The 19,258-nt window shown below is 39.9% G+C and overlaps 1 protein-coding gene and 1 long non-coding RNA gene across 15 annotated transcripts in view; both read left to right on the forward strand.

Annotated features, from left to right (window-relative positions):
* Window positions 1-5,627, forward strand: part of myt1la (myelin transcription factor 1-like, a) — a 70,377-nt gene extending 64,750 nt beyond the window's left edge. For all 11 annotated transcript variants that reach the window (XM_056404713.1, XM_056404712.1, XM_056404710.1 and 8 more), the window contains one exon: window positions 1,656-5,627. In XM_056404713.1, the coding sequence (XP_056260688.1) occupies window positions 1,656-1,796 (141 nt within the window). In that variant the 3' untranslated portion in view covers window positions 1,797-5,627. The remainder of the gene's footprint in view (window positions 1-1,655) is intronic.
* The window catches only part of LOC130187285 (uncharacterized), a 94,246-nt gene extending 75,824 nt beyond the window's left edge, over window positions 1-18,422 (forward strand). For 3 of the 4 annotated variants that reach the window (XR_008830432.1, XR_008830434.1, XR_008830435.1), the window contains 4 exons: window positions 16,612-17,073; window positions 17,174-17,336; window positions 17,421-17,660; window positions 17,766-18,422. This is a non-coding gene — a long non-coding RNA (uncharacterized LOC130187285). Of the gene's footprint in view, window positions 1-10,726; window positions 10,992-16,611; window positions 17,074-17,173; window positions 17,337-17,420; window positions 17,661-17,765 lie in introns of those variants that run through there. The other variant, XR_008830433.1, reaches the window with a different exon arrangement.
* Window positions 18,423-19,258: the final 836 nt, after the last annotated feature.

Consider the following 19,258-nt stretch of genomic DNA (forward strand, 5'->3'; position numbering starts at 1 on the left):
CATCAGCTGTGTTTTACTGAACTGACCTCCGGTTTGTTACGTCTACCTGCGTAAATACTCGCTGGACAACACACGTGATAACTGCTCATTAACGAGGCCCAATGATACAACTGAAATTCACATGATAAAGCAACAGTAAGAGGAAAACATGAGGTCAAGATCCCTAAAACCTGGAGGCGGAGCTGCTCTGGAATCAGGAAGAATCTGATTGGTTGCGTTAAATCGCAGCCCAGTGACTGCAGTAGGAGTGAGTGACAGTTAGCTGAAACACTGAGATTAGTAACGTAAGAGTAAAATAAAATATAAAATCATATATATAGAGTATGTACTGTAGATGAGTGTGTGCAGTGAAATCAGAGCAGAGAGAACTGATGGTGTGAAGGAAATGGACTGTGGTAAGATAAAAGTGAAATGTTCCCGTCTATCACTGCGAGTTCTACCTACAGAGCTCGTATTCAACGATTCTGCAGAACCCCCGGATTACATTCACGCTTGTGTGCAATGCTCACATTTGTAAAACATTTCTTGCCGTCTACAATCTCTGCACATGAGAAGGAAAGTATAATTAATGTTAGGATTAAAGATCATAGTGAAGGGCACAAAATCTGATCTCTTTATTTAAACTCATGAAAATACCAGTTAAAAAAGAACGTCAATTAAAACAAACATATAAATACAATCAATAAATAATATAATGACAAGAATCACTAAAACAGGTACAAACAGAAATTAAAAAGTCAGAGATTAAGAATTTAAAATGGCAAAGAGAAACCAACAAATTCATTTTCAAAGTGTTTCATGGTGAGTTCAGGTGCCACGAAGCCAAAAGCAGATGTTCAAGCTGAGCATGAACTGGAGCCGGTCCGCAGTCCTGGTCTAATGTGGTCCAGTGGTCCAGACTGACAGGGATGAGAGTTATGAAGGTTTTAGAGTTGCAGCTGAAGTTTGTACAAGACGACACCAAGATCTAAAACTGATTTAAAAAAAGTTGGAGATGCTTCATGCCCGTCCTCCATCTTTCTTTCCCCCTCGCTACATATAAGACGCACCTCCTGCACTGGCATTAACGTTGGCACTGGACGTAAAAGCCAAGTGAGGAAGTTTCCAGTGCAGATGTAATTCATAGAGATACCAGGCTGAGGAAACGGAGCTGGAGCCAAAAACCAGCTCCTTTAAAAACACAGGTGCTTGTTCGCTTCACTCGCTGAAGTTAAAAACTCAACCAACATTTCTGAACCAGATCTGCTCCGTCACCAGCAGAACTCCCAGCAGGCTTTGAGGCTGAACTACCAGTCGTGTCTCTTTCATCTGCACATGAGCTGTCTTGATTTTGTCTCCATGTGTTCAACATTAACCCTCCATCGACCCATCAGCTAACCATCCCTCTCCTGGTTTTTTGCATGTAGTTTGGAGTTGCATTGCGTAGACCGTCTCAGGCTGAAGTGTAGATGCTGGATATGATATTGAAAGAGGAGTATTTCAGTGAGTTTGTGTAACCGAGTCATGCTTTCCTTCCTGATGGTGTTCCCCTCCTCCCCCGCTGCCCGCCTGTCCTCCAAACCTTTTACCCCCACAATGTTTGACAGAGAATTTACCCACATGCACCTCCTCTAACCCGACTGTTTCCTCATTGGCTTTCTTTCCCCCCATCGCAGGAGCCAATGAATGAACAGAACTTTGACACTTACGTGAGTACACTGACAGACATGTACACCCACCAGGACCAGTACCAGAGCCCGGAGAACAAGGCGTTGCTGGAGAACATCAAACAGGCCGTTCAGGGCATCCAGGTGTAGCCCCGACTGAGGCCAAAATAACAAATGCAAAGCAAAAACAACGGAGAAAAAAAAAGTCAAAAAGAGGGGGATGGGTTGTTTTTTGCTGCTGTAATCTACCACAGTTGTTTTATTTCTTCTGCTGTTATGCTCTCAACTCCATGGGTATCTCTTTTTTTATTATTTTGATTGTTGTTGCCTTGCTTTGAGAAACAATTACGTTTTAAACGAACATTCACGTTTTGTACATTTTCATATGACCTAATATAATGTGATGTACTGTTTATAGCTGCTAATGTATGCACATTCTAGTGTATATGTATGTATTTATTTATTGTAAGCTTGAATCATTTCTTATTTTGATGCGATTTACATTACATCGAAAAACTTGGGCGTCACGGGTTTAACAGGGAGCAGCGCGGCGAGGCGGGAGAACGTGAAGAGCAATCATTTCCGAGAGGCTTTTCTCACGAGCTGTGAAGCTGGAGGTCGTTTAAATCCATTGATTTTTGTAACGTTTGAAAGTGGACACTAATGTTACTGTAAATCTTTAGCTGAGATTACGAGGAGAACCAATGCTGTACGCAAAAAAAAAGAAGATTTCAAACATCATGACACGGAAACTTACTGGTGCAAAATCCCATCATCCCCTTCGGAGTTGTTTCGTTTCAAACTGTCCTCTTCTGTCGCTTTTCTTTGTTCATGCGAAGAAGGAAGCGGGAAAAAAACGATGGCTACGGAAAAATGTAGGAGACAATCTGCCATTCTGAATTTATTTTAGTCATCAACCTTGACTAGCTTAATAGGACAACGTGTCAGCAATATTGGTATGATAATACTAAATCGTTTGTTTAGATATGGGATGCAATCTATATGAAAAAATGTTTGGGTATATGCAATTTCTTATAAATAAAACTAGCAAAGAGCTGATAGATCTTTTTACTAACTATAAATGTATTGCGTTTTGTATAAACCTTTTACTACAATCATGTTGTAGGAATCTGACGCGGGTGAAAGGACTTTGGTTCTGTCATGTTCGACTTTGCACAGGGACACCTTTGTTTCCATGTTTTGATGTTTTTATTGTCGGCAGGCGAGAGGATTTGTAGATATGATTTTTCTTTCTAAAGGCTGATGGCTCCGCTGGACTTACAGGGTCAAACGTCCACATCCGTCATTGTATATTGTACTCATCCTGTAGAGAACGTCTCTCCAATCATGCATCTTATTGTCTGAGCCACAATGGGACATGATGCCGGACGACATGATGACCAAGCAGTGCTTTTTTTCTTTTCTTTTTTTCCTTTTTAATTATCTTTGATTTTTTATTGAAAAGATGAATGAAAACTAGAGCCAGCAGTCGTAACGCTTTGTCTGTGCACTGATTTACCGACTGAGTATTTGATCAGAATCGGCCTTACGATGACTTTCAGTCTGAAATCACAGTACTGATGGATATGTTTTCTGAACACCGTCGATCATGCATGCACTTTATTGGAGTATGTCAAAGTATTATCACGTGGTAAATGAAGCAAAAACTGTACAGCGAGTTTGTGGAAACTGTGACTTCGACAAGACTTTGTGCTGGTGATTCCTGTTCGACAGCAACCTGGAGCAAATTTCACTGAGCTGATTTGTTGCTTAAAGGAAAACTCCCCCTCTGGCTCCAGGACTTTGTAAACCTCCAACTCACCAGTGTATTTTCTTCTAACATCAAAGCTCTTTTAAAAGATATACCAAAAACTATGGAGGAGCAGGGACGTCACAGGAAAAGTAATAAAGCATTTCCTTAATTTCATATTTTGATAGGCATTAAAAATAAGAATTGTAAAAAAAATTATAAATGAATGATTAATCCATCATAAATACTGAAGATTTAAGAATTGATTTACAAAAACAGCATAAAATATTCAAATAAACCATTTATAAATACATTTGTTAATTCACAAATAAATAATACAATTTGAAAAAGTATTTGAAAAGGCATTTTAAAAATGGGAATACATAAATGGTTTTCCTTTCCCTATTAGCTAATTGATTAGCTTAGTCATTTAGCTTCAGCAGCTGATAAAAACTGACCATTAGCTCTCCAACCAATCAGACAGCTTGTTACATCCCATGGCCAATTGTTTATCTTAAGTATTTATTGGTGGATTCATTTCCATCAGTTCATTTGTAAATTATTTTTCACAATTCCTATTTTTGATTAAGGGAATGCTTTATTACTTTTCCTGTGACATCCCTGCTCCTCCATTAAAAACAAAACGCTGAACCTCATGCTTGCAACATTTAGCAGAAATTAAAACTTTCAGAGTTTCTTCTAAAGTATCAGAAACACTAACTTTCTGTCCATTTACAATATAAAAATGGAGAATTTATCTATTTCCCTTTTTGTTCCAGAAGTGAGAGACGACTTTATATAAACCGTCAATAGAGTGGTGAAGTAAATGGGAAGAAGAATTTCAGGGCTTCCAGAGTTTTGTTCAAGTCAAATTTTCCTTTCATTTTCTGCATAGACAGTGTTTGGTGACTGACAGCTGGAGCGCTTCACGTCTTTGATGGAGATGAAACCCTCCTGATTGAATTATCAGTACAAAAGATTAACACTGCTGTTAGAAAATACCTGGTCCTTCAATAGAAAGTCAAAGGTACAAGACTGTGGACATAATAAGAACTTAAGTACAGCTCCCAAGCTTCAATTCAGGAGGATGCACCCAATTACTGACCTTAAAATTCTTGTACTTGCAGTTCTATGAAGAGTGGAGGAAGATTACGTTTTTTTTTGTTTTTTTTTTAAACTGCAGTTTTAATGGATCGGCTTTCAGATTCTGGGTCTATTTTGGATCGATTAGGCAACTATGGCAGGGCATCGTTGTATTTAGAGTCATTCATCATTCCAAACAGGTACCTCAACAGGTGACCCGCAGTATGGATCCTGAACTTTCCAAATATACCAATTATATCAGCAAGATTTTTGGTAAATGTGTATAAAATGTCCAAGATACCCAAACAGCCTGATTTCACTCAATCTAAGCATCATGTTGCGTCAGTGAAGTATTGGAACAAGCAGATCCAGTCAGTAGGGTGGAAAAGATCAGACATTAATGGGGATAATCCAAGAACTCTCCAGTTATAACCTGAACCACATCAGAACCAGTTTATTAGTGATGCTGAGGAACTGACCTCTAAACCTTTCCACAGGAAGTGGAACCAGAACACCAAACAGCTAACAGGGGGAGTTTTTCTTTAAAGATGTTTCTTCTTTGGACTTTTACTGCGGAGCCTCATTCACATTTCTGTCCAAAGCTTTGTGTCTGCAGCTTCCTGCCAGTAAACTACCGCATTAGATAAAGTGAGCGCTTGTATTTTTCATTTAGTCGATTATCCTTACTGATAACAAAGGAAATGGGAGTTAAAGCACAATTCTGCCACTTAAAGACAGTCAATAGACTAGATATTGTAATATCAGATGTAAAAGCTAAACTGTAACTATTTACATAGAGAATTTCAACACTAACATGTAACATGCTAGAATGCAAAAGAAATCCATATGAATATTTGTGAAATCATCAGTTTATGAAAATGTTACAGTTTCTTTTCGGCAGTGCATTGATAAGGGGTTTTTATACGACATTCATTTTCTTTCTTTTTACCCCTTTTTCTCTGTTACTCGCAAACTTTCAGCAACAGTTTTCTTACCACAAGGCATGGGTTTTGTTGATATTTTTGCTGTATGTTTAAGGTCACGAGTTGCTACGTGATATTTTAATTTGACTTGTGAAGTTCGTACGGTTTTTATCATGCTGGTGTTGGCATCTCTTGCTCTGAATAAATCTTGTGTTGCAACACTGATTACGACCTTTTCTTGTTTTGAAAGCTTGTGATTACGAATGTTAAGTATAAGAAGGGAACACATTTTATTTCAGAGGTCATATCAGTGTTTTTGCATGTTCTAATAATACAGCATTTTTGTTTTCTTATTATATCTTATATTTGGTTTTGATTGTTAATTGAAGAAGACAATAAATGGTTGTCAGATTTGATTTGAACTAAAACAAGGTAAAAAAGTGAAAAAAGTAAAATCATATTATAGATATATGTATATATAGATATGTATATAATACAATTTGAAGAAATTCTTAATGTGTAGAATAATTGGTAAATATATGAAAGTAAAAATCTACACTTCCCTCTTAAATGTAGTGGGGTATAAGTATAAAGACCAATTAAACACCTAAGTAAAAAGAGGTACAACAACAGTCATAAAACTATCTGCAAACCTTGTTCAAAGGTGGGGAATCTGTTGAGGCCATTTGTTTGTCACATTTTTAATGAAGGTGCCAAAGCTACAGCTTGAGTTCAACAATAAAGTGATGACAGTATGGAGCCTGTAGATTTGTGGATTTGAAATTTACCAAGAATGATCAGCAGCTGAATTATGTAAGAAACATGAACCTGAACAATGTTATGGCCACAAAGTGTTACATTAAAAAATACTATATCATCATATAAGAAACTGTGTCTATGTTTGGGAAGAGAAGATCTTCATGTGTGGACACTGCAGGTGGAGGTGGTGCAGGGCCTCCATCATCGCTGCAAGAGGTTGTAGGTGTCCCCAAAGATCCAGACCATGGCTGGATAGAAAAAAACATTATAATAGAGAGAAATCATATCAATATGATATTGTATAGAGAAAAAGACAAAAGAAACAGCACTCTGATTAGATGATCACAGATATCTGAAAATACATTATTCCCTCAGCTTAGTTGTAAACAGTCTGCTGAACCGTTTTACATGAAATAACAATAGAATAGAAACTAATACTGAGTTTGGAGTCATTGTGCAGGTTCACATGTCATGATGGTTCTCAGCTCTCAGTGATGTTCTTTATTCTGACAGAGACAGAATCATTCCAACAGATGTTTTGACTCCTGTCATCAATAATGAAATGAACTAGAGCTGAAAACTATCCGACTAACCCTTAACCAAACTTAATATGAACAAACACGACACACACGTCCGCTGCTCTGCTCTTTAACAGCTCGTCCAGACACGACAGTTCACTGTAATAACGGGATCGTTTAGTGACCGTGACTTACCGACATTAACCCGCTGTCACTGTTAACAGTTCGGTAACGTCACCTTCGCTTTGCAGAACTCATTTTAAAACACGTTATAACATGTTTTCCCTCGGTCTATGGTTTTAATACAAGCGGTTACACCACACAGTTAGCTTACACACAGGAACTTCAGCTAATATTACAAGCTTTCTCCTCATATATGTGATATTTACCAAATGTTGACATGTATGCAATTAGCTACTAAAATTATTTTAACACTAAGATATAAAGTTTACCTCGAATTATAAATGCTAACTGTGTTAACAGCGACTTCGTACCGTGTATCCAGGAGCCTGCTGCGGTCAGGTTGCCGGTTTAGACGGCCATAGCAAAGACTCTCTCTACAGTTGTCCTTGTTATTACAGACTGTTGCTGCACAAAGCTCGGGCATTTTAACACTAACTGACGGATTACTTGTCCCTGTCGGAGCAGAGAGGAGGAGCCTCCGACTCCATGGACGGCTTCTCCTATTGCTGGAGCAATGATCCGGTCAGTCCTCACCACAGCTGCTGCCGTTTAAGCATCAGAGGAAGAGAGTTTAAGAGCCCGGCCGCACATCATTAGTGGCGGCTGACATGATAGTGTGACGATTTTGGGTCCGTGTGTAGCTTGGAGTGAGAAGGCGGGTAGAAAGGCACGTCGACAGAGTGTGGGATTTCACAAATACTCGTCGTTTATTTGTACATAAACTTAAAACACTCCAACCTTACAAAGCCCGGTTGTACGGCTGCTATATATATTCATACATGAAATAAATAGTTACCACACGGACTTATTATCATCACTGAGTTGAGAGAAGTAGGAAGGAGCAAGGAGTCGTGGATATACATCCGACCAGCGTAGTAGCATGCTCTCAACTAACTCAAACCATAACAAAACGTAGTTTGATGACATCACTGGTAAGCGACACACGTTAAAGGCACCTTTCATATATTCAACTGTTACATATTCCCCCCTGGTAAGACAAAGGCTGTCCCCAGCCGTACGCACTGAGATACAGTCTGTACTAAGTATACTTGTCATACATGACTATGCAACTAAGTTGTCAGGACCAGAGTGAGATACAGGGAATTATTTAGATAACTGGCATACATGTCAGTACCAAGTAGAATGAAAGGCCATAGTGCTAAAAAGAAACCAAATCAAAACTAAGGTTTTAAAGACAAGCACATTATGAAGTTCCCTTATTTAAATTTCCTTTTAAAGAACACAGCAAAAACAACACTAAACCATTAATGTCTCATAATATGAAGCAGCTGCTTATGTTGAGCAGAACGCTGCAAAACTCTACCCACATGAGGGCGGCATTTAACACTTAACAATTGTCCAATAGTCACATGAACACAAAAACCTGAATTTACTCAAAGTCAAATTTGGCAGTATGATAAGGATTGGTCCATTTGGTGTCTGACCATCCTGAGGTGACTCTGGGGTTTCGTCTGGGCCTCAGGCTGTAGTGACTAGAAGAGCCAGGGCCAGTCGGTGGTGGGTCAAGATCAGTGTTCATATCAAGGTCTGATAGGTCAGGATGAGTTGCCATTATACACTTTAAGTCGTAAAAGTTCAAATGTAAACTAACTTAAAAGTGCAATTCAGATATCAATAACTGCAACTTGGGTTCACATAATCACCTAGACCAGTAGTATAATGTGATGAGGCTATTAAGCAATACTCATTTAAAATAATCTTATGCAAAGGGAGAAAACTCTTTCAAAACACCCACTAGAGTCAATGTGAGAATAAAACGAAAAATAGCCTTAGCGTCAATGTAATTTCCCTTGCAACCAAATACTGTTACTCAAAAATGTAGGTGATGAATAAAGCCCAAAAAGTGCATTTCACAAACACCTTATACCACTAACAGTCCGTATGATTATATTTCTTTTTGTTGCAAACATGTGAGTCCGTAGTAGTAGTACAGTTTAGTTTTGCTTTTTTTTTTTTTTTTTTTTTTTTATATATATTTTTTTTTTATTTTCTTATAAAGTCATTAAATCTCACAGTCCGCGCATTTGACCTTGCTCCAGCAAAGACAGTCCGGGCACAAGCCGAAATCCGCGGGCAAAGAGGGCAGCAGGCGACAGGAGAGGTGGAGCGGAGAGTCCCTTGAGAAGAACCAGAGGAGCCGTCACGCACAGTTTATGGGTGCCACGAGCCACAGCCGCAGTCGTTTCGGCCGAAACATCCGCAGAAGCCCCCTGAAGAAACTCCGCGGGCCGTCGGTTCCAGCGGTCCAGAAGTGGAAGGTTCAGATGAGAGTAGTGTCTCCCTCGCAGCCTGTGTTGCAGCACTGCAGCGCTTGCTCGTCCATACCTTTTGATGTCGCCGCCGGCAACGTGGTTGAGTCCAAAAGGGATGAAAAACTCGATGAAAGTCGACCCGTTTCGTATACCTTCACTGGTCGTCGATGAAAGGTCCAGGAAAAAGATGTTCGGGCGCCACTTGTGACGATTTTGGGTCCGTGTGTAGCTTGGAGTGAGAAGGCGGGTAGAAAGGCACGTCGACAGAGTGTGGGATTTCACAAATACTCGTCGTTTATTTGTACATAAACTTAAAACACTCCAACCTTACAAAGCCCGGTTGTACGGCTGCTATATATATTCATACATGAAATAAATAGTTACCACACGGACTTATTATCATCACTGAGTTGAGAGAAGTAGGAAGGAGCAAGGAGTCGTGGATATACATCCGACCAGCGTAGTAGCATGCTCTCAACTAACTCAAACCATAACAAAACGTAGTTTGATGACATCACTGGTAAGCGACACACGTTAAAGGCACCTTTCATATATTCAACTGTTACAATAGGCAGCTCGCCTCTGTACTGCCTTTGTGAACATTTGTGTGTAATTTGTGATTTGGTTTGAGATGCTGGTAGTGATTGTTGGGGACTGGGCTAAGTTTAAAATTCTGATTGTGCATCACACCCTTAGAAAAAGACTGTTGGACACATTAGGAACAGGGGTGCTGCTTCTTGTGTTTTTGGGTTGGTTAAAATCACATAATTAGGCTCTTTGTTGGTCCTGTTGCCCTACTTCAGTTATCCTCTTGCCTTGTTTGTATTTTTGTTTATTTATTTACACCTGGTTTTATGTTGCGGAAACCAACATGGCAGCAATGAACTGAAACCTGGCTATGTGAGCAGTCAGTAAGTGAAATACTGACTGAATTTCCCGGGCTGTTGTATCTACTTTGCTTGCGGAAATCAACTGCCTGGTACTGGATGTGAGTCCCACAGCGTTGGAGGTTTTCCTTTCTCAGCAACGTGGTTCCACAATGGGTTTATATCTTGATGCTTCATGTGAACAGTGCAACATCTACTGGCCTGAATGCAAAATGGGCAAATACAAATGTTTGTATGTCGAAAATTGAATGTAAGTATAAGGGAAAGCATGATTGTATTTTATAATCCAAGCATAGAGTTACATACTGTAAAAGCAAATCAAAATGTTTTGTATGTATAAATGTATCAATATCAGTCAAGCTAAGCTCAATGTCTTTGTTTTAACTTTAGTGTCTAAATTGTAAGTTAGTTTGTAATGTGGGCAAAGAACATGTAGCTTTACTTTTAAATGTCAGCTTTGGTGGTTGTGCTGTAAAGGTGCAATATAAGATGTGGCCAGAACTTTAGTTTAAAATGTTCAAATAATTAATTAACACGATCAACAGTGTGTGAAGCAGCCACAGTGATGATGTCATAATCAAGACCTCCATCTGTTGTATTTCAGAGTTATATACTGAAATGCGCATGCGCACCAGCCTCTCCTGACCTGTCCTGTGTTGTAATACCACTTTGTGACTGTAGATGCTCTGTGAGTCAGTGGCGCGTCAAGTCTGCCCTCAGTCCCACGAAGAAGAACAACTTCCGGCAGCGCTTGAGGTTAGCATCACAGAAACACAGGAATGGCTGAATCTCCTAAAAGACGATATTCATCTGCGTCCCGCAGGACCGCTCCCGACAAGAAACCACGTTCAACGGCAAAGAAAAGAAGCAACACGAGTAAATCTCGATGTGGCTTTCCACCGCTGGAGAAGCTCCTGAGAGGAAAGAGATGTGGTTTGATGCCGAGCTCGCAACTTTCCTGTTAGCCTGGTGAGTAGCATCTATGTTAGCTCTTTAGCTAAAAGTATAATCAGTGCAACGACTGACAAACATTTCAGGTGGTGATATTGACGTTGTGGACAGATGTTTTAGCGGTTAGTAGGATTGTGTCTGTTGCTCTCGGCTGTTAGTGACGTGTGCAGCTAGTGACGTCAGTAACTTCAGGCTCATCTTGTAACTGACTGTAACGTGAGATTGTATGGAGCCAGTAGACCGAGTGAATACACGTCGATCGGTTCACCATGTTGTAACCACTTTACATTACTGTTAGAAGATCAGCCATGATTGAAAGTGCACTAGGTCTTTACATTTCTCAGGAGATTTCAGCATCCCTCTGTCTTTATCAGGACCTGAGCCAGTACAGGTGCAATACCGCCTCCACCTGTCTCACCTACGGCAGAGAGTCCAGACACAGTGAGGAGGGTCCAGGTGAGTAACATGCTGTCATTCACTTTTAACAGTAAGACTTGTCTTTACCACTGTGATTAAATCAGACCCACAGTGTAAACATGTTCATGCTGCTGATTCTTAATAATGAATATACCACTGCCTATACTGGTTATGTATTTTACAGTATATCCATATTTGTACTACTGAATTTGTTGGTTATATTGTGTGTGTGTGTGTGTGTGTGTGTGTGTGTGTGTGTGTGTGTGTAAATTGAATTCTTATACTTCTTGTTGTTTACCCTTCATTTCCTTGCATTTACATTTCATAATATTCATACTGCCTTAATTATTGCATATTCATATCTATCCTCACAATTTATTAAACTCACACAACAGACCTAATATGTTTGAATAAAAACAACTTGTATGATCTAAAGGAATTGTCCTATCACATGTTTGTCTGTATCAGGACCAGAAGTCCAGTCTAATCTTCACCAATGATGGACCAGCACCTGCCTTTTCTTCTGCATCTGGCCTCATCAATCATCAACCACATTACATCAACACCTTGAGGTATGATCCCTGCACATGACAGATATTGTCTTTACTGTGATCTTTTGCACATCTTGCCCTGCAGGGGTTTTGTCATTCTAAAACACTTTTGTACATAATTATGTAGTATCCTTTTCATTTTATTTTTTGTTAATATTTATATTTGAGTGTTGCAATATTTTACTTTATTTTCTATGAATACGTTAATTGGATACTACACCAAGCCAAATATCTATTAAGTGAAAACCTACCTGGCAATAAACCTTATTTTCTGAGTCTGCCTTTGTGATGATGTCATCATCCCGTCCTCAAGCTGCTATATCCTGTCAAGCACCACCCATGTGTCCTGCAGTGTGCTCTTGCCTTCATAAATCTAAGTGTATGGAGGTTACAAGTAGAATTCAGATCCTATTTTCACACATGAATTTAAATTCTACTTGTAACCCCAGTGTCACACACTTGCAGGAATTTGGAAGCAAGTTTTACAGTTTTGTGCTTTGTATGTGTTCACAAAAGTGTCTTTGTGTTGCCTCACCACTAATGTGTTTACTTATTTATTTATATATATGAATCTCTTCTACAATTTCTTCACATGTATCATTTGTTCAGATTTATTCATTAAGTCTTGTTTTTATTACAGTATATCGACACCCTCTTAAAATAATGGCCTAAGTCATTTTTTCAGGTTTTTCAGGAAACACAAAAAACTCAACAAAATATTGAATATATAACATTTATTAATGATTTCACTCAAAAAGGTCATTACAACAGATGACTGTTGACATACTAATAACAGTGTATGCCAATTATGTAACACAAGAGCAATAAATGACTTAGGCAAATTTTTGAACATGCCTTTGTGACTTAGGCAAAATACCCTTTAACTCTGGCAACAATAAAGCTCAACTAACAAAGCAACTAAGAATTATGCTGAGGAGGCATGCACATCTCCTCACTCCTCCCTGTAGCCCCACTTTTCTGGATTCTCTACTGATGCCTATTAATGTGGCAAATTGTCAAAGAAGTGATGACACTCCACTGGCATCACATGTTTCATTGACTGGAGGTCCTGGAACTTTCTCTCCTTAATTCGCAGAGCACACGGAAACATTCTTATCCATGATATTGGTTCATTTGGCATCGCTACCCTCTGTGGCAATGCTTCCCACACAGAGTCCTCTGAAAAGGACAGCTTGAACTGGATCATGCCTTCACTGCTGAACTGAAGAGCACGCAACTCATGCACAGTTGGATCTCCAGCTCTTTTGCCTGGTCTGATGCTACTGAAGTCAGATCCACTCATTTTCAGAAACGCATCATGCTTGAGCACCTTCACATGGTAAGGTGATGGCTTGATTCTTGCAGTCTGAAGTATGACGACGTAGTCTCTCGGGGTGAAGATTTTGCGTTCAATGGTACTATGCATGCTATCAGACTCCATTTGTGTGTGCCCTGCAACAAGGTATTTCTGTGTTATTAGTACCTGTTATTAGCAAGCTCAGAGAATGCATTTGACACACACACATTGCGGTTCTGATAACCACAGCCATCACTCCACACGATGATCTCCTTGAGTTCTGGATGGTTTTGGAGCACATCTTCAAAATGGCAGTATTGAAGGTGGGCAAATACCTGACTACTCAGGGTGCCCTCCGTTTCATCCCAAATGTAGCAGTACCCTTCCTTTGATCTCAGGTTGAAGAAGGTAAAGTTATGGACCTGCAGTTTTGTTTTGTAATATAGGCTGCTGGCTTGAGTTCTTGGACACAGCAGCACAGCTTGCAAGTCCATTGACCAAACCAACTTCTCATCATTTGCAGAATCCTTGTCACGGGACTTCTCTTGCCTCGCTTCATCTTTCTGGATGATATGTGCATCATATTCAGCCTTACTTATATTTCTGTGCTTGAATGAAACACAAACATCACACTGATCTTTTCGTGGAATGAATACAGAATAGTTCTCTTCATGGAACACATCTGTAAAATTGAGACACGCTGACAGAACTTGGAGATGCAGGGAGGACCCATAGTCTTTGCACTTATGTCTTTTCCACCTTTGCACTTGTATGACATTACTTTCAGACGTTTTTCCTTGGATTCATTTTGCTTCCATGTTCCTGGACTGAGGCGTTTGTTTCTTTTCTTTTTGCCCATATTGTCTAAAATTTCCTCCTCATCCTGCTGTTCTGGAGTAGTTGAAACCATGGTTAGGCTATCTTCATGTTCAGGGGCAGAGGACTCATCACAAGGTGGGGTATAGTCTGGATCGATGACGACATCATCACCATTATCAACATCACATCGTCATAAATGTCCTCTTCAAGGTGTGTCAGCTTGACATCTTCAACAACTTTATCAGGAGTGTTTAAGGTATTGTCTGCACCTTCACTAAGAGTCTTGGTCTGTAATATGCTGCTCCATCTATTCAACAGCAGTCTCATCAGTTTCAGTAAATGAGGCCTGATTAGTGTCAGCATTGTCAAGTGTATCTCCTACCAAAAAGATGTAGTTACTTTGCTGACTAAAAAGCTGACTAAAGACTGAATTAAAATACTACATAACTGCAATATTTAAAGTGTAGCCTAAATTGTAGTAATCCTCATCACTTACCAGTAGGGGATGAACCCTGAATGATCGAAATAACGTCAGTGGCTGAGTAGCGTTTAATTTTTTTTTGAAGCAGTCGCCATTTTGAAAAGCTTGTAAAATTGCCTAAATCACATTGTCTTTTGACTTAGGCAAAAATAATATGGCCTAAGTCACACTTTTGACATAGGCCATTATACAACAGGGGTAGAATTGCATGTTCCCCTCAACTGAGGATTCAGGCGATTTTACCAGAGGTGGCCAGCATCATGAGGGAGTGATTTAGGCAAAAAAAACATTTTTGTCAAAAAATGACTTAGGCCATTATTTTAGGAAGGTGACGATATGCTAAATGAGGTTGAAATGGATGATTGATACATCTTTTATGTTCTGAAGTCTTAGACTGTCTCAAACATTTCATAGTCAGAAGAGGAGCTGCTTGACATGTCCTTATTTTTCCTTCTGTGTGGGACGGCAGAATCCAGCTCGGATCAGAACTACACCATCCGAAAACCAGCAAGAAACGGTAAGTCATGCACATGACTCCTCCCATTATACGTGTATATAGACTCACATTAGGGTCAAAATGACTGAGCTTGTAAAGTGACCTTAACAAATAATTCCAGGGTTTATAGTTGTAAATCAACATTTGTTAACCTGTAAAATAAATCTCCATGACAAATTCAACTTTCTGCATGTGTAGAAGAGATTTGTATTTGTTCAAGTCTGAATGTGAATTATGAACAAATGATCAGAGGTGAAGTTAAACAAAAACATGTAAAAGGAAGAAAGGGTTTTTGTCAACATGTGTCCTGATAGAGAAGAAAACTGTAAAACGCTGCGCTCAAAAGTTCCCACACTGAAGTTACAAGGGTAAAACTTTGCAGTTGTCGGTGTCTCACACTGGGAGCGCTGCGTACTGAGTTTTATGGTTTTCTGCTGTGTCTGTACATAGACATCCACAAAAGCACTTCTTCTTTCCCAGTCTGTTTATCCTCACCACTGATCATTTGTTTAGATTCATATTCTTCTTGAACAAATATAAATCTTGTCGTCAAAAACAAAAACGTCAAAAACGTTTTTTCCTTCCCCCCACATGCAGATTAATTTCACAGGTTTAAAAAGGTTGAATTAAACTACAATATTAGTTAAAACGATAGTTAATTTCTGTTAAAAACAGTTTTTGTAATTGCATTTCCACACAGATCAGAGTCTAACATTTAATGAGTTAAAATTATATTCTGTTTATTACATTTAAGTTGTCGTCAAATCGAATGCATCAGAAAACAATGTTGGTGTGATGATTACTATATTTGGCTTGAATACAATTAAAATACTTCTTTGGAAACTTGCTGTGTCTGATTTGTTGTTAAGGAACTTATTGTGGTGTTATTGTGAACTGTTGTTGGCTGGAGCTATATGTACCTAGGCTAAAATTAGGGTTTGATTACAATTATAATGCTAAAATGAATGAATTGAAAATGAATTAAACGATTTCATTATAAGAATGCAAAATAACAAGTGGGGGCTAGCTAGCATCTTTATTGATGACAAATGGACAAAAAGACGCAGAAGACATTTTAACCATGAAGCATGAGAGACAAGTGACAATGTATATAAAGTGATATTTTATTTGTGATTATGTATATAATAATAATGACATAATCATTATTTTAACTATTATTAATTTTAAAAATAACAGTCATAACGAGTATTGATAACAATGATAATGGCAGCAATGAACGTGTGCACGTACAGAACATAAAGCTGCCCCCCATTTTCATTAGCGCTACCATTAGCAGCTAGCTTGCTGTCATTGTCATTAATGAATGAAATTAACAATTTATAAGAATACTTAAAATAATACAATGTAAAAAAGTGGGACTTTCTAAATGCACTGTGTGTCTAACTGATTGATCTGTCCAACAGCCGTCTCTAGTTTTCTTTCCCACCAGGGAGTTTCTCTAGGATGAGATGTAATTCAGGCAGATGTTCTTACAGCTGCTTTCACACCACTGCTGTGATATTAACATGTGAAACCTTTCTCTCTCTCTGTCTCTCTCTCTCTCTCTCTCTCTCCAGGTGACAAAGAAGCTGCTGCTGCTTCTGAAACAGTTGCCTGGGTTACCAATGTTGGTGTGTTGGCTTTCCAGGATGGCGGCCGGATTGATGACACCACATCTTGGAGCTGGACCCCCGGAGGAGCCTGTTGTCTCATTGAGGCATAGCGGTCCAAGCTGGAGGGGAAGCACAGGATGCTCGGCCTGACTGTTGCCAAGGTGATCCGGAGGATCTCCTGGGAGAAGTGGAGGCTCCACTGTTGGAGGAGGACACATGGGGCAGAGGAGACGTCCTCCTCATCCAGGATCTCCACGTCACCCTGGACGTCTCTTTGCTGGATTCTCTCTGCATCCAGGACACATGGAGACACAGAGGAGCCTCAGCTGCATTCAGGACCCAGCAGGTGCAGCTGTACAGAGACTGGTAGACTGACAAAGGGGCGGGGTCAGCCTTCTGGTTTCCACCTTAACCACTTCATCCCAGGTACATGCGTGTGTCTCAGAGCTTCTGATTAAGTATATTGTGTATTATCGTTTCATGCAAACATAAAATTCATTTTTGATCCTAAACCTTTTTCCTCAAGCCAGTGCCAAGTACTTCCAAGCTCCTGGCAACACCTGCCAGACAGAGCAGGAGGAAGAGCGAGTTGTCTTCCCTCCCAGAGACCAGGAGAGGCAGCCCAGGTGACAGTTCAAGGCAGCGACGGGGAAGAACACCTCCTGTCCTGGGAAGGAGAGTCTCCAGAGGTGAGATTCACTTCAGATATCACTGTTTCCTCTAATGAATATCAGATCTATATTCACACACACTGCTCTCTGATTATCTTTCAGCTGTCTTCTTGGACTGAACTCGGGCCCTGCAAACTGGGCCAGTGTTAGCCGCCTGGTGGAGGCCGTTTGCAACCAGCTCTGCGTCTTCACCCGGTGGCCACGTGGTCCAGAGGGACCGCGAGGACTCGCATGTCATTCATTCTCAAGGATCATGTGGCATCAGAGAGGCAGTGCTGGCCGGCCCCAGGTTGATGGCTCAGACCAACATCCAGCTCTTTGAATTGAATCGAGGACTCAGTGGTAAGAGTTTGTCATAAAGCTGTTGGTGTGTTGGAATCTGTTCTGTGATTTATCTTTTAATGAAAGCTGAAAATCCTAAAACAGTCTGTTTGTCTGTGTGTCCAGGTGCTGGCCAGACTCTCCCTTCAGCAAAGGGTCTGTCCCTGGTCCAGGTGGGACAAGGACAGACCTTTAACTTCAATGTCCCGGAGGAGCAGCCTGGGCCCTCATCCAGTGCTGTTGGTCCTCCCCTCGCTCCAGCACCACTCCCCTCCTCTGTTCCTCCACCTCCTCTGCCTGGACTACCTGTACCCAGGACCAGAGCCTACAGGAAGAGGAAGGTGACCTGAAGCTGCTGTGGCAGAGCGGGGGTCGCTGCCTGGAGGAAAAACCCTCCGGCTGCCAACGTCAAACATCTGCAGCAAGTGTGTCCAACCCAGAAGGATTGACACTGACCTCACTCACATTGCAGGTGAGTCACACTGTGACTGTTGGTGGAAAGACTGTGGAGGAGTGGAGGGAAGAGATGAAGAGAAGAAAGGAAACAGATGGAACTGACCCACCAGAACTGCAACCTGGAGCAGAACCAGACTCTTCATAGATGTGATGCTGTGACCTCAGAGACGGATGTGTTCACCTCACACACTCTTTAGTGTGAACTGAACACTGACAGTTCAGATGGTGAAGCAGGTGTCAGTGTAGTACAGCTCATGTTCATTAGTTTTATTCACAACTTCATTGTTGTCATTGAAAAGGTGTTTAATAAATAAACCTGTGATTAAATTGTACTGAGTGTTTCTTCATATTTACCATCTGCCTCATGATGAATCTAACAGTCACTTTGGTGAATTAGTGTTTTCATTATTAAAATTGGTGAGTTCATAGGACAAATTAGAAAAGCACAAACTCTAGTATCTGTCTCTAGATCCTGTGTTGTCACTGTTGAAGGACGGACACATTTAAACATTTCTATCATGTTTGTTGTTGATTAAAGCAACATAGAAAGTCTTTGATTAATTACAGATTTAGGAAAAACTTCAGTGTGTTGTGATTTCTACACTGTGCTGCTGCTACTGTTAAAATTCATACCAGACACTTGCAATTTACAATCAATTGTAACTGACAAATTAAAACTAGAATCCAGTTGTGAATGAAGGTGCAGGTGAACTTCACTGTCACAAGACAAGTTTGCATCATAAAGAGGTGGATAAATCTTATTTAGTAACAAGTTTAATAAATAAATTATAGTAGAGATGTAAAATAATACTTTATAGCTCAGTGAGGACGGTGCAACAGTCTGACAGACACTGTTGCGTGATAAACCATTTTCCTGCTTTCCTCCCAGTGCATGCTGGGATACATTCCAGTACTTCAAACTTTTTTTGTTTGAAGTTTGAATGTTTGAAGTAATGAAAAAAAGTTTGTTACATTTCATCCAGAACTACAAAGTTTGTATGTAGAAATCACATAAATGTAAAACTAATAAGATTTACCCTGAAATTACAGAGAAGATCTTTAAATTGTTAGTATGGACATTAACCTTTATAATAACAAGCTATATTTTTAATTACAGATAATTACTGTAATTTTACATAGATTTTTATGTAATTTAAGAAAGC

The sequence above is a fragment of the Seriola aureovittata genome, chromosome 19 (genome assembly GCF_021018895.1).
Source record: "Seriola aureovittata isolate HTS-2021-v1 ecotype China chromosome 19, ASM2101889v1, whole genome shotgun sequence".
In the NCBI taxonomy this organism is placed as follows: domain Eukaryota; kingdom Metazoa; phylum Chordata; class Actinopteri; order Carangiformes; family Carangidae; genus Seriola; species Seriola aureovittata.